We start from the raw sequence: 13,928 nt of genomic DNA on the forward strand, positions 1-13,928 counted from the left end.
GAGGGAGATGTATATACTCTCGGACTTGATCTCCATAATCCAGGCCGACACTCCCCCGGTGTCAGTACTGAGGGAGTGCTGCACTGTCAGAGGGAGATGTATATACTCTAGGACTTGATCTCCATAATCCAGGCCGACTCTCCCGCACAATCCTTGACTTTATTTTAAGAGTTAAACAGTGGGCTCCCACCTTTGTAATTTGAGACAGCCTCTACTCAGCCGTCCTTTCATTAATGATTACCCTCCGAGCTGTTCTCATTCAGCTGCGTTCGAGTGTGCAAAGGTGAATCCTCCCTGTTTGGGGACAGGATTTCAGTTCGGGCTGGGAGAAGGGAGGTGACTTCCCCCTTACGTCCGGCCCATCTGACGCACGTAACCGGATCCCAGCGCATCTCCTTGCAGCCGTGCTGGGAGCTGGCCGTGTCAACAAGCAGTTTGAAGAGGAGAGCGGCCGGGGAAAGGCCAATCCGGGAGCAGCCGGCGCGATGTCTCTTTGAGGGGAGAGTGTCGGAGACGTGACAGGGATTCAACCGACCTGCAGGACTGACGGATGCTTTGTAATTTGACCGACTGTCTTAAACGCAAACCTACTTCCTGCTTCCCTCCTCCCTTCCTCCCCTCCGCTCCCCGCATCCCATCGCCCGGGGGCAGTCCAAAGGTGATTCTGCCAAGCGAGTGGACGCATTTTCTTCCTTAACAGGCCGTCGCCTTACAACTCCCACTCTTTGATTTCACCGCACACCGTTCCTCGCTGCGGAACTTCACGCCCGGCCGCTCAGGGACCGGGACGCGCTGGACGATGTCAGAAGGCGAAGGAAATGTGGCACCTCGGGGAGTCTCGGCAGCAGGTACGGGAGGGCGAGAGGAGCACCCAGGGATTCCTTTAACCCCCTTTTTAATCCCCCTCCGCCCGCACCCCCCCCCCCCCAACCACCCACCGCGTCGGACTCGGTTCGGATCTTGCTGTGCACCTGGGGCGATATTAAAAAAATAGTTTGAGAAGTGGGAAACTCAAAGGTTTGTTGGGTCCTCAGGCACCGGAGGAGAACTCCCCTGCCCCTCCCCAAACCCCTCCCCCTTCGAAAGAGCAGCTGTGGGATCTTTTACATGCACCCGAGAGGGCAGACGGGGGCCCTGGGTTTGACCTCTCGTCGTCTCATCCCGAAATACGGCACCTCCGACAATGCAGCACTCCCTCAGTACTGACACCGGGGGAGTGTCGGTCTGGATTATAGAGATCAAGCCCTAGAGTATATACATCTCCCTCCGACAGTGCAGCACTCCCTCAGTACTGACACCGGGGGAGTGTCGGTCTGGATTGTGGAGATCAAGTCCGAGAGTATATACATCTCCCTCCGACAGTGCAGCACTCCCTCAGTACTGACACCGGGGAGTGTCGGTCTGGATGATGGAGATCAAGTCCTAGAGTATATACATCTCCCTCCGACAGTGCAGCACTCTCTCAGTACTGACACCGGGGGAGTGTCGGTCTGGATTATGGAGATCAAGTCCTAGAGTATATACATCTCCCTCTGACAGTGCAGCACTCCCTCAGTACTGACACCGGGGGAGTGTCGGTCTGGATTATGGAGATCAAATCCTAGAGTATATACATCTCCCTCCGACAGTGCAGCACTCCCTCAGTACTGACACCGGGGAGTGTCGGCCTGGATTATAGAGATCAAGTCCTAGAGTATATACATCTCCCTCTGACAGTGCAGCACTCCCTCAGTACTGACACCGGGGAGTGTCGGTCTGGATTATGGAGATCAAGTCCGAGAGTAGAAACATCTCCCTCCGACAGTGCAGCACTCCCTCAGTACTGACACCGGGGGAGTGTCGGTCTGGATTATGGAGATCAAGTCCTAGAGTATATACATCTCCCTCCGACAGTGCAGCACTCCTTCAGTACTGACACCGGGGGAGTGTCGGTCTGGATTATGGAGATCAAGTCCTAGAGTAGAAACATCTCCCTCCGACAGTGCAGCACTCCTTCAGTACTGACACCGGGGGAGTGTCGGCCTGGATTATGGAGATCAAGTCCGAGAGTATATACATCTCCCTCCGACAGTGCAGCACTCCTTCAGTACTGACACCGGGGGAGTGTCAGTCTGGATTATGGAGATCAAGTCCTAGAGTATATACATCTCCCTCCGACAGTGCAGCACTCCTTCAGTACTGACACCGGGGGAGTGTCAGTCTGGATTATGGAGATCAAGTCCTAGAGTATATACATCTCCCTCCGACAGTGCAGCACTCCCTCAGTACTAGCACCGGGGGAGTGTCAGTCTGGATTATGGAGATCAAGTCCTAGAGTAGAAACATCTCCCTCCGACAGTGCAGCACTCCTTCAGTACTGACACCGGGGGAGTGTTGGTCTGGATTATGGAGATCAAGTCCTAGAGTACATACATCTCCCTCTGACAGTGCAGCACTCCCTCAGTACTGGCACCGGGGGAGTGTCGGTCTGGATTATGGAGATCAAGTCCTAGAGTATATACATCTCCCTCCGACAGTGCAGCACTCCCTCAGTACTGACACCGGGGGAGTGTCGGTCTGGATTATGGAGATCAAGTCCTAGAGTAATACATCTCCCTCCGACAGTGCAGCACTCCCTCAGTACTGACACCGGGGAGTGTCAGCCTGGATTATGGAGATCAAGTCCTAGAGTATATACATCTCCCTCTGACAGTGCAGCACTCCCTCAGTACTGACACCAGGGAGTGTCGGTCTGGATTATGGAGATCAAGTCCTAGAGTATATACATCTCCCTCCGACAGTGCAGCACTCCCTCAGTACTGACACCGGGGGAGTGTCGGTCTGGATTATAGAGATCAAGTCCTAGAGTATATACATCTCCCTCCGACAGTGCAGCACTCCCTCAGTACTGGCACCGGGGGAGTGTCGGTCTGGATTATGGAGATCAAGTCCTAGAGTATATACATCTCCCTCCGACAGTGCAGCACTCCCTCAGTACTGACACCGGGGGAATGTCGGTCTGGATTATGGAGATCAAGTCCTAGAGTATATACATCTCCCTCCGACAGTGCAGCACTCCCTCAGTACTGACACCGGGGGAGTGTCGGTCTGGATTATGGAGATCAAGTCCTAGAGTATATACATCTCCCTCTGACAGTGCAGCATTCCCTCAGTACTGACACCGGGGGAGTGTCGGTCTGGATTATGGAGATCAAGTCCTAGAGTATATACATCTCCCTCCGACAGTGCAGTACTCCCTCAGTACTGACACCGGGGGAATGTCGGTCTGGATTATGGAGATCAAGTCCTAGAGTAATACATCTCCCTCCGACAGTGCAGCACTCCCTCAGTACTGACACCGGGGGAGTGTCGGTCTGGATTATGGAGATCAAGTCCTAGAGTAATACATCTCCCTCCGACAGTGCAGCACTCCCTCAGTACTGACACCGGGGGAGTGTCGGTCTGGATTATGGAGATCAAGTCCTAGAGTATATACATCTCCCTCTGACAGTGCAGCACTCCCTCAGTACTGACACCTGGGGAGTGTCGGCCTGGATTATGGAGATCAAGTCCTAGAGTATATACATCTCCCTCTGACAGTGCAGCACTCCCTCAGTACTGACACCGGGGAGTGTCGGTCTGGATTATAGAGATCAAGTCCTAGAGTATATACATCTCCCTCCGACAGTGCAGCACTCCCTCAGTACTGACACCGGGGGAGTGTCAGTCTGGATTATAGAGATCAAGTCCTAGAGTATATACATCTCCCTCCGACAGTGCAGCACTCCCTCAGTACTGACACCGGGGGAATGTCGGTCTGGATTATGGAGATCAAGTCCGAGAGTATATACATCTCCCTCTGACAGTGCAGCACTCCCTCAGTACTGACACCGGGGAGTGTCGGCCTGGATTATGGAGATCAAGTCCGAGAGTATATACATCACCCTCCGACAGTGCAGCACTCCCTCAGTACTGACACCGGGGGAGTGTCGGTCTGGATTATGGAGATCAAGTCCTAGAGTATATACATCTCCCTCCGACAGTGCAGCACTCCCTCAGTACTGACACCGGGGGAGTGTCGGTCTGGATTATGGAGATCAAGTCCGAGAGTATATACATCTCCCTCTGACAGTGCAGCACTCCCTCAGTACTGACACCGGGGGAGTGTCGGTCTGGATTATGGAGATCAAGTCCGAGAGTATATACATCTCTCTGCGACAGTGCAGCACTCCCTCAATATGGAGCTCCAGTTCCTGGACTGCGGGCTCGAGTCCACATCTGTTTAATCCCCAGATATTAACCTGAGTTGATGACCGAGATAGGGCACTCATTTTAATAATGAACCCGATTCCTTGCTTGTGTTGCAGATTATCCCTGTTGGGGTGAGCCGAATGAAGGTTCGGCCTATCGCAGGCCTAGCAAATCCAGCCTGTGGCCTGTCAACCAGTCCTTGAGGAACAGGCACCAACTTTCCGCCGAGGGGTACGAATGGGGCGCAGGTGTTGGAGGGAGGGCCAAGAGGCTGGCAGAGGAGGCGGTTGAGAGTGTCGAGGATAATTGCTCCCCGAGGGAGGCTCCCATCTGCATGTTTAAGAAGAGGCTTCTCAGGTCAGTCTTGGGAAGGATGTACTGTTGAGGTTTAGTTCAGTCCCCATGGGGACTGACCTCTCCCTGTGTGGGGGGGGATCAGGTCTCCCGATGGGGACTGACCATTCGCTGTGCGGGGTGGGGGGGGGAAACGGGTCTCCCCCATGGGGACTGATCCCTCGCTGTGTGGGGGGGATCAGGTCTCCAAATGGGGGCTGACCATTCGCTGTGCGGGGTGGGGGGGGGAAACGGGTCTCCCCATGGGGACTGACCCCTCGCTGTCTGGGTGGGGAAGCGTCTCCCCATGGGGACTGATCCCTCGCTGTGTGGGGGGGATCGGGTCTCCCAATGGGGGCTGACCCTTCGCTGTGTGGGGGGGATCAGGTCTCCCAATGGGGACTGACCCCTCGCTGTCTGGGTGGGGAAGCGTCTCCCCATGGGGACTGATCCCTCGCTGTGTGGGGGGGATCGGGTCTCCCAATGGGGGCTGACCATTCGCTGTGCGGGGGTGGGGGGAAACGGGTCTCCCCATGGGGACTGACCCTTCGCCGTGTGGGTGGGGAACAGGTCTCCCCATGGGGACTGAACATTCGCTGTGCGGGGGGAACGGGTCACCCCATGGGGACTGACCCCTCACTGGGGGGAATGGGTCACCCCATGGGGACTGACCCCTCACTGGGGGGAATGGGTCTCCCCATGGGGACTGAACATTCGCTGTGCGGGGGGAACGGGTCTCCCCATGGGGACTGAACATTCGCTGTGCGGGGGGAACGGGTCTCCCCATGGGGACTGACCTCTCGCTGTGTGGGTGGGGAACAGGTCTCCCCATGGGGACTGAACATTCGCTGTGCGGGGGGAACGGGTCACCCCATGGGGACTGACCCCTCACTGGGGGGAATGGGTCACCCCATGGGGACTGACCCCTCACTGGGGGGAATGGGTCTCCCCATGGGGACTGAACATTCGCTGTGCGGGGGGAACGGGTCTCCCCATGGGGACTGACCTCTCGCTGTCTGGGTGGGGAACAGGTCTCCCCATGGGGACTGAACATTCGCTGTGCGGGGGGAACGGGTCACCCCATGGGGACTGACCCCTCACTGGGGGGAATGGGTCTCTCCATGGGGACTGACCCCTCACTGGAGGGAATGGGTCTCCCCATGGGGACTGAACATTCGCTGTGCGGGGGGAATGGGTCTCCCCATGGGGACTGACCCCTCGCTGTCTGGGTGGGGAACAGGTCTCCCCATGGGGACTGAACATTCGATGTGCGGGGGGAACGGGTCACCCCATGGGGACTGACCCCTCACTGGGGGGAATGGGTCTCCCCATGGGGACTGAACATTCGCTGTGCGGGGGGAACGGGTCTCCCCATGGGGACTGACCCCTCGCTGTCTGGGTGGGGAACAGGTCTCCCCATGGGGACTGACCCCTTGCTTTGTGGGTGGGGAACAGGTCTCCCCATGGGGACTGAACATTCGCTGTGCGGGGGGAACGGGTCACCCCATGGGGACTGACCCCTCACTGGGGGGAATGGGTCTCCCCATGGGGACTGAACATTCGCTGTGCGGGGGGAACGGGTCACCCCATGGGGACTGACCCCTCACTGGGGGGAATGGGTCTCCCCATGGGGAGTGACCCCTCACACGCTGACCAGTACTCGATGGGTCCTGTTGACAAGTGCATTCCCAGACAGTTGTGTGTGAGGGGGCTTCTCTCTCTCTCTCTCTCTGACGGTCTTGGCACCTTGGGGGTTCAGGGAAGGTCTGGATATGTGATTGGAGAGAATATTAACCCGGATTCGCCCACCCCACAGGCAGATGCGTGAAGGGACAACAGAGGCAAAAGGTGGCAAGTGGAAAACTAAACTTTACCCGTCTCAGCTGCAATTTCAAGCAGAAACCCGAAATGTGTTTTCCTACCTGCAGCTGTGGAAGAATTCAATACATCAGATTGAAGGTAATGTATTCCTGAATCGTCACGCTCAGTCAGTGTTTATTCAGCAGGGTAAGGATCACTCACTGTGTAACTGTACAGAGTCACTGTTTATTCAGGGTGAGGATCACTCACTGTGTAACTGTACAGAGTCACTGTTTATTCAGGGTGAGGATCACTCACTGTCTAACTGTACAGAGTCACTGTTTATTCAGGGTGAGGGTCACTCGCTGTGTAACTGTACAGAGTCACTGTTTATTCAGGGTGAGGATCACTCGCTGTGTAACTGTACAGAGTCACTGTTTATTCAGGGTGAGGATCACTCACTGTGTAACTGTACAGAGTCACTGTTTATTCAGGGTGAGGATCACTCACTGTGTAACTGTACAGAGTCACTGTTTATTCAGGGTGAGGATCACTCGCTGTGTAACTGTACAGAGTCACTGTTTATTCAGGGTGAGGATCACTCGCTGTGTAACTGTACAGAGTCACTGTTTATTCAGGGTGAGGATCACTCACTGTGTAACTGTACAGAGTCACTGTTTATTCAGGGTGAGGATCACTCGCTGTGTAACTGTACAGAGTCACTGTTTATTCAGGGTGAGGATCACTCACTGTGTAACTGTACAGAGTCACTGTTTATTCAGGGTGAGGATCACTCGCTTTGTAACTGTATAGAGTCACTGTTTATTCAGGGTGAGGGTCACTCACTGTGTCACAGTACAGAGTCACTGTTTATTCTGCAGGGTAAACACTGAAACACAGATCATTCCGGATTGGAGGTGTTCTTGTGCTTTCTGACGTCTCTCTCCTCTTCCAGGACACTTTGGGACAGGGATCGGTTCCTATTTCAACTTCCTCCGTTTCCTCGTGGTCCTGAACCTCTGTACTTTCTCGCTGATTGCGATTTTCCTGGTGATCCCCGTCACTGTCTTTGAGAGGGTCAGCGACAACGGTCAGGGGCTAACCACAGGTGAGGAGCTGGGGTAACAGGTCTCCCCATGGGGACTGACCCCTCGCTGGGGGGAGAACGGGACTCCCCATGGGGACTGACCCCTCGCTGGGGGCGGGCGAATGGGTCTCCCCATGGGGACTGACTCCTCCCTGTGGGGAGAACGGGTCTCCCCATGGGGACTGACCCCTCGCTGGGGGCGGGCGAATGGGTCTCCCCATGGGGACTGACTCCTCCCTGTGGGGAGAACGGGTCTCCCCATGGGGACTGACCCCTCGCTGGGGGCGGGCGAATGGGTCTCCCCATGGGGACTGACCCCTCGCTGGGGGGAGAACGGGACTCCCCATGGGGACTGACCCCTCAACGAGGGGTGACCAGGAAGGTGGAGAATGTTATTGCATGGAGACTGAGTCAGTGTGAGAGCGAGGGTCGGAACCGGTGCCACGTTCGGGACTGGGGAGCCGCAGATTTCTGTAACAGCTAACCCGTCTGTCTATCCTTTCAGCTGCCTCTGTGCTGAGCGGAAATTGTACAGGGTACGTGCCCACACGCCTGGGTCTGGTGAGCTTTTACGAGTACCTCATGGACATAATGTCAGGAACGGTAAGTGTCGTACCGGTGTCAGTACTGAGGGAGTGCTGCACTGTCGGAGGGAGATGTATATACTCTAGGACTTGATCTCTATAATCCAGACCGACACTCCCCCGGTGTCAGTACTGAGGGAGTGCTGCACTGTCAGAGGGAGATGTATATACTCTCGGACTTGATCTCCATAATCCAGACCGACACTCCCCTGGTGTCAGTACTGAGGGAGTGCTGCACTGTCGGAGGGAGATGTATATACTCTCGGACTTGATCTCCATAATCCAGACCGACACTCCCCCGGTGTCAGTGCTGAGGGAGTGCTGCACTGTCGGAGGGAGATGTATATACTCTAGCACTTGATCTCCATACTCCAGACCGACACTCCCCCGGTGTCAGTGCTGAGGGAGTGCTGCACTGTCGGAGGGAGATGTATATACTCTAGCACTTGATCTCCATACTCCAGACCGACACTCCCCCGGTGCCAGTACTGAGGGAGTGCTGCACTGTCGGAGGGAGATGTATATACTCTAGCACTTGATCTCCATACTCCAGACCGACACTCCCCCGGTGTCAGTGCTGAGGGAGTGCTGCACTGTCGGAGGGAGATGTCTATACTCTCGGTCTTGATCTCCATAATCCAGGCCGACACTGCCTCAGCATGATGTTCGGAATTATCGAGGCTGGAGGAGGTTGCACAGATAGGGAGGAGGAGGGCGAGGGGTGAACCGGACTGGGTGCAAGTTAGGACATGGGAGTGGGGTGGGGCAGCAGGAGTTTCGGGTGAGCTGAAGTTTACAGAGGGCGGGAGACGGGCAGAGGGAGAGGGTGGGAATAGCCGGGAATCTGGGGAGGGGTGGGAGAAAGGGCACGGACGAGGGTTTCAGCAGCCGATGAGCTGAGGCCGGGTCGGAGGCTCGCGAATGTTATTGTGTGACGCTGACGCCCCTCTCCCTCTGCCGCAGGGTCTCCTCGAGCTCTCCTACATTTTCTACGGCTTCTACCCCAAGGAGAATGTCCGAATTGGAGGGTTCACCTACAACTCGTCCCTCGCCTACCTGCTGACCATTGTGTTCTATTTCCTCCTAACCTTCTGTTGGATTGTCCACAGGTATTGGGGGGGGCCTCCACAGACAGGCCAGAGGATGTGCGGGGGGGCGGGGTGGTGAGGAGGAGGGGATGTGTGGGGTGGGGCTGTGTCGGGGCAGAATGGACGGAACGCGGGCTCTCGTCCCGCCTGGGGCCACACCTGGGACACCCCTCCACCCTCGCCAGTTCGAGGGCAGGGAGAGAAGGGTTCAGCTTTCCCCATCTCCCTCTCTCCCTCCCTCTCCTCCCCTCCATTCAGGCACTCACCTCCCTCCCTCTCCTCATGTCCCCACCCTCCCTTCTTCTCCCCTCCCCTCGCCTGGCTCCATTCCCTCTGCACCCTCTGACCCTGCTCCATGGCCTTTGTTGCCCACACTGACCATCTCCAATTCTCCCTCGCTCTCTCCCTCGGTCTCCCTCTCCCACTCCCTCTCTCCTACCGTTCCTCTCCCTCTCACCATCTCCCCCTCCCTCTCACCATCTCCCCCTCTCCCTGTCTCCCTCTCTCCTACCGTTCCTCTCCCTCTCACCATCTCCCACTCTCCCTCTCTCTGTCTCCCTCTCTCCTACCATTCCTCTCTCTTTCTCTGTCTCCTACTGTTCCTCTCCCTCTCTCTCACCATCTCCCACTCTCTCTCCCTCTCCCTCTCTCCTACCGTTCCTCTCTCTCTCCAACCGTTCCTCCCCCTCTCCCTCTCTCCTATCGTTCCTTTCTCTCTCACCATCTCCCCCTCTCCCTCTCCCCTATTGTTCCTCTCTCTCTCTGCTACCATTCCTCTCCCTCTCTCTCACCATCTCCCTCTCTCCTACCGTTCCTCTCTCTCTCCCTCTCTCTCCTGCCGTTCCTCTCCCCCTCTCTCTCACCATCTCCCACTCTCCCTCTCCCTCTCCTACCGTTCCTCTCTCTCTCTCCTACCGTTCCTCTCCCCCTCTCACCATCTCCCACTCTCCTCTCCTACCATTCCTCTCTCTCTCTCTCCTACTGTTTCTCTCCCTCTCTCTGACCGTTCCTCTCCCTCTCTCTCACCATCTCCCCCTCCCTCTCTCTCACCATCTCCCCCTCCCTCTCTCCTACCATTCCTCTCCCTCTCTCTCACTATCGCCCACTCTCCTCCCTCTCTCCTTCCCTCCCTCCTACCATTCCTCTCCGTCTCACCATCTCCCACTCTCCCTCTCTCTCCTACCATTTCTCTCCCTCTCTCTCTCTCTCCTACTGTTTCACTCCCTCTCCCCTACCTTTTCTCTCCCTCTCTCTTCCTTTCTCCTACCGTTCCTCTCCCTCTCTCTGTCACCATCTCCCACTCTCCCTCTCTCCTACTGTTTCTCTCCCTCTCTCCTACTGTTTCTCTCCCTCTCTCTCTTTCCCTCTCTCTCCATCTCACCATCTCTCTCTCCATCTCACCATCTCTATCTCACCATCTTTCTCCATCTATCTCAAAATCTCTCTCTATCTCACCATCTCTCTCCCTCTATCTCACCATTTCTCTCTCTCCCTCTATCTCACCATCTCTCTCTATCTCACCATCTCTCTCCCTCTATCTCACCATTTCTCTCTCTCCCTCTATCTCACCATCTCTCTCCCTCTATCTCACCATCTCTCTCCCTCTATCTCACCATCTCTCTCCCTCTATCTCACCATCTCTCTCCCTCTATCTCACCATCTCGCTCCCTCTATCTCACCATCTCTCTCTCCCTCTATCTCACCGTCTCCATCCCTCTATCTCACCATCTCTCTCTCTCCCTCTCTGTCTCTTTCCCTCTCTCTCACCATCTCCCACTCTCCCTCTCCCCTACCGTTCCTCTCTCTCCTTCTCTCCTACCGTTCCTCTCCCTCTCTCACCATTTCCCCCTCTCTCTCTCCTACCATTCCTCTCCCTCGCTCTCTCACCATCTCCCACTCTCCCTCTCCCTGTCTCCGTCTCTCTCCCCTACCGTTCCTCTCCCTCTCTCTCTCACCATCTCCCACTCCCTTTCTCCTACCGTTCCTCTCCCTCTCTCTCACCGTTCCTCTCCCTCTCTCACCGTTCCTCTCCCTCTCTCTGTTTCTCTCTCTCCTACCGTTCCTCTCTCTCTCTCCTACCGTTCCTCCCTCTCTCCTGTCGTTCCTCTCCCTCTAACCATCTCCCACTCTCCCTCTCTGTCCTACCATTTCGCTCCCTCTCGCTCTCTCTCTCTCCTACCATTCCTCTACCTCTCTCTCTCACCATCTCCCACTCTCCCTCTCCCCCTCCTACTGTTCCTCTCCCTCTCTCTCTGTCTCCCTCTCTCCTACCATTCCTCTCCCTCTCTCTCTCACCATCTCCCACTCTCCCTCTCCCTTTCTCCTACCGTTCCTCTCCCTCTAACCATCTCCCACTCTCCCTCTCTATCCTACCATTTCTCTCCCTCTCCCTCTCTCCTACGTTTCTCTCCCTCTCTCTCTCTCCCACCGTTTCTCTCCCTCTCCTACCATTTCTCTCCCTCCCCCTCTCTCCGACCGTTTCTCTCCCTCTCTCCCTTTCTCCTACCTTTCCTCTCCCCCTCTCTGTCACCATCTCCCACTCTCGCTCTCTCTCCCTCTCTCCTACTGTTTCTCTCCCTCTCTCTCTCTGTCTCACCATCTCTCTCCCTCTGTCTCACCGTCTCTCTCCCGCTATCTCACCATCTCTCTCTCTCCCGCTATCTCACCATCTCTCTCTCTCACCGTGTCTCTCCCTCTATCTCACCGTGTCTCTCCCTCTATCTCACCGTGTCTCTCCCTCTATCTCACCGTGTCTCTCCCTCTATCTCACCATCTCTCTCCCTCTATCTCACCATCTCTCTCTCTCCCTCTCTCTCACGCTATCTCACCATCTCTCTCTCTCCCTCTCTCTCACCGTGTCTCTCCCTCTATCTCACCATCTCTCTCTCCCGCTATCTCACCATCTCTCTCCCTCTGTCTCACCATCTCTCTCCCTCTATCCCACCATCTCTCTCCCGCTATCTCACCATCTCTCTCTCTCTCACCGTGTCTCTCCCTCTATCTCACCGTGTCTCTCCCTCTATCTCACCATCTCTCCCTCTCCCTCTCTCACGCTATCTCACCATCTCTCTCTCTCCCTCTCTCTCACCGTGTCTCTTCCTCTATCTCACCATCTCTCTCTCTCTCACCGTGTCTCTCCCTCTCTCTCACCGTGTCTCTCCCTCTGTCTCACCATCTCTCTCCCTCTGTCTCACCATCTCTCTCCCTCTGTCTCACCATCTCTCTCCCTCTATCTCACCATCTCTATCTCACCATCTCTCTCTCACTGTCTCTCTCCCTCTGTCTCACCATCTCTCTCCCTCTGTCTCACCATCTCTCTCCCTCTATCTCACCATCTCTCTCCCTCTCTCTCACTGTCTCTCTCCCTCTATCTCACCATCTCTCTCCCTCTATCTCACCATCTCTCTCTCACCGTCTCTCTCCCTCTATCTCACCATCTCTCTCCCGCTATCTCACCATCTCTCTCTCTCACCGTGTCTCTCCCTCTATCTCACCATCTCTCTCCCTCTCTCTCTCACCGTCTCTCACCATCTCTCTCCCTCTATCTCACCATCTCTCTCTCCCCCTCTCTCTCACCGTCTCTCTCCCTCTATCTCACCATCTCTCTCTCACCGTCTATCTCTCTCTCTCTCTCTCCCCCTCACAGGTCAGTGATGGGTTTTAAACGCAGCCTGTTCCATGGTGACAGGAGCCTGAGTAACTACAGTAATAAAGTCTTCGCTGGATGGGATTTCTGCATCACTCAGGAGACTGCCGTCCGCCTCAAACACAACAGCATCCGCCAGGAATTACAGGTCAGAGTGGCCCGAGTGTGACCATTAACAGGGAGAGTCCAGCCAGCGGACCAAGGACGGTCAGGGAGGGGAGTGGGGGGCTGGAGTCGGGGGTACAATGAGAGACAGACATTTGTACTTACAAAACACCGGACCCAGTAACGTGTGTCTCTCCGTCACCTCTTTACCTGTCCATCCTTCGCTTACTGTCTCTCTCTCTCTCTCTCTCTGTCACTCTCTCACCATCCTTCTCTCTCTGTCTGTTTCTCTGTCTCTCTCCCCCTATCTCTGTCTGTCTCTCTCCCACTCCCACCCACTCTCTGTTTGTCTGTCTCTGTCTGTCTGTCTGTCTCTCTCCCCCTGTCTCTCGCTCTCTGTCTCTCTCTCCCTCTCCCACTCTGTCTCTCCCTCTTTCTCCCTGCCTCACTCCTCTCTGTGTCTATCCCATTGATAGATGTATTTTCTGTGTCCCGATAGATGGATCTGCAAGAGGAATTTAGACGACAGAAGATTGCAGACCGGACCACGTCTCAGAAACTCTTTCTTTACCTGACACGTAGTGTCGTGAACCTTTTAATCCTGGCCGTTATCGGAGCAGCCTTCTTTGCAATTTACAAAGCCACGGAATACTCCCAGGCACACTCGACAGTAAGAATATCAGATATTGAGACGGGATTCCACATGGGGGACTGACCCCTCACTGGGGGGGGGGGGGAAACGGGTCTCCCCACGGCGACTGACCTCTCGCTGGGGGGAAACGGGTCTCCCCATGTGGACTGACCCCCTCACTGGGGGGGAAGGGGTCTCCCCACGGGGACTGACCCCTCACTGGGGGGGGGAACGGGTCTCCCCATGGGGACTGACCCCTCGCTGGGGGGAAACGGGTCTCCCCATGGGGACTGACCTCCTCACTGGGGGGAAACGGGTCTCCCCACGGGGACTGACCCCTCACTGGGGGGGGGGGAACGGGTCTCCCCATGGGGACTGACCCCCTCACTGCGGGAGGGGGGGGGGGGGGGGGACGGGTCTCCCC

The 13,928-nt window shown here is 55.9% G+C and overlaps 1 protein-coding gene across 1 annotated transcript in view; it reads left to right on the forward strand.

The window, feature by feature from the left end:
- The first annotated feature begins 276 nt into the window (after positions 1 to 276).
- The window catches only part of tmc4 (transmembrane channel-like 4), a 29,940-nt gene continuing 16,288 nt past the window's right edge, over positions 277 to 13,928 (forward strand). Inside the window, 8 exon segments of the mRNA XM_068025264.1 lie at positions 277 to 848; positions 4,347 to 4,587; positions 6,380 to 6,522; positions 7,319 to 7,471; positions 7,956 to 8,053; positions 8,998 to 9,143; positions 12,769 to 12,916; positions 13,373 to 13,543. Of these exon segments, the coding sequence (XP_067881365.1) occupies positions 800 to 848; positions 4,347 to 4,587; positions 6,380 to 6,522; positions 7,319 to 7,471; positions 7,956 to 8,053; positions 8,998 to 9,143; positions 12,769 to 12,916; positions 13,373 to 13,543 (1,149 nt within the window). The 5' untranslated portion in view covers positions 277 to 799.

Source organism: Heterodontus francisci, unplaced genomic scaffold, assembly GCF_036365525.1.
Source record: "Heterodontus francisci isolate sHetFra1 unplaced genomic scaffold, sHetFra1.hap1 HAP1_SCAFFOLD_900, whole genome shotgun sequence".
In the NCBI taxonomy this organism is placed as follows: Eukaryota; Metazoa; Chordata; class Chondrichthyes; order Heterodontiformes; family Heterodontidae; genus Heterodontus; species Heterodontus francisci.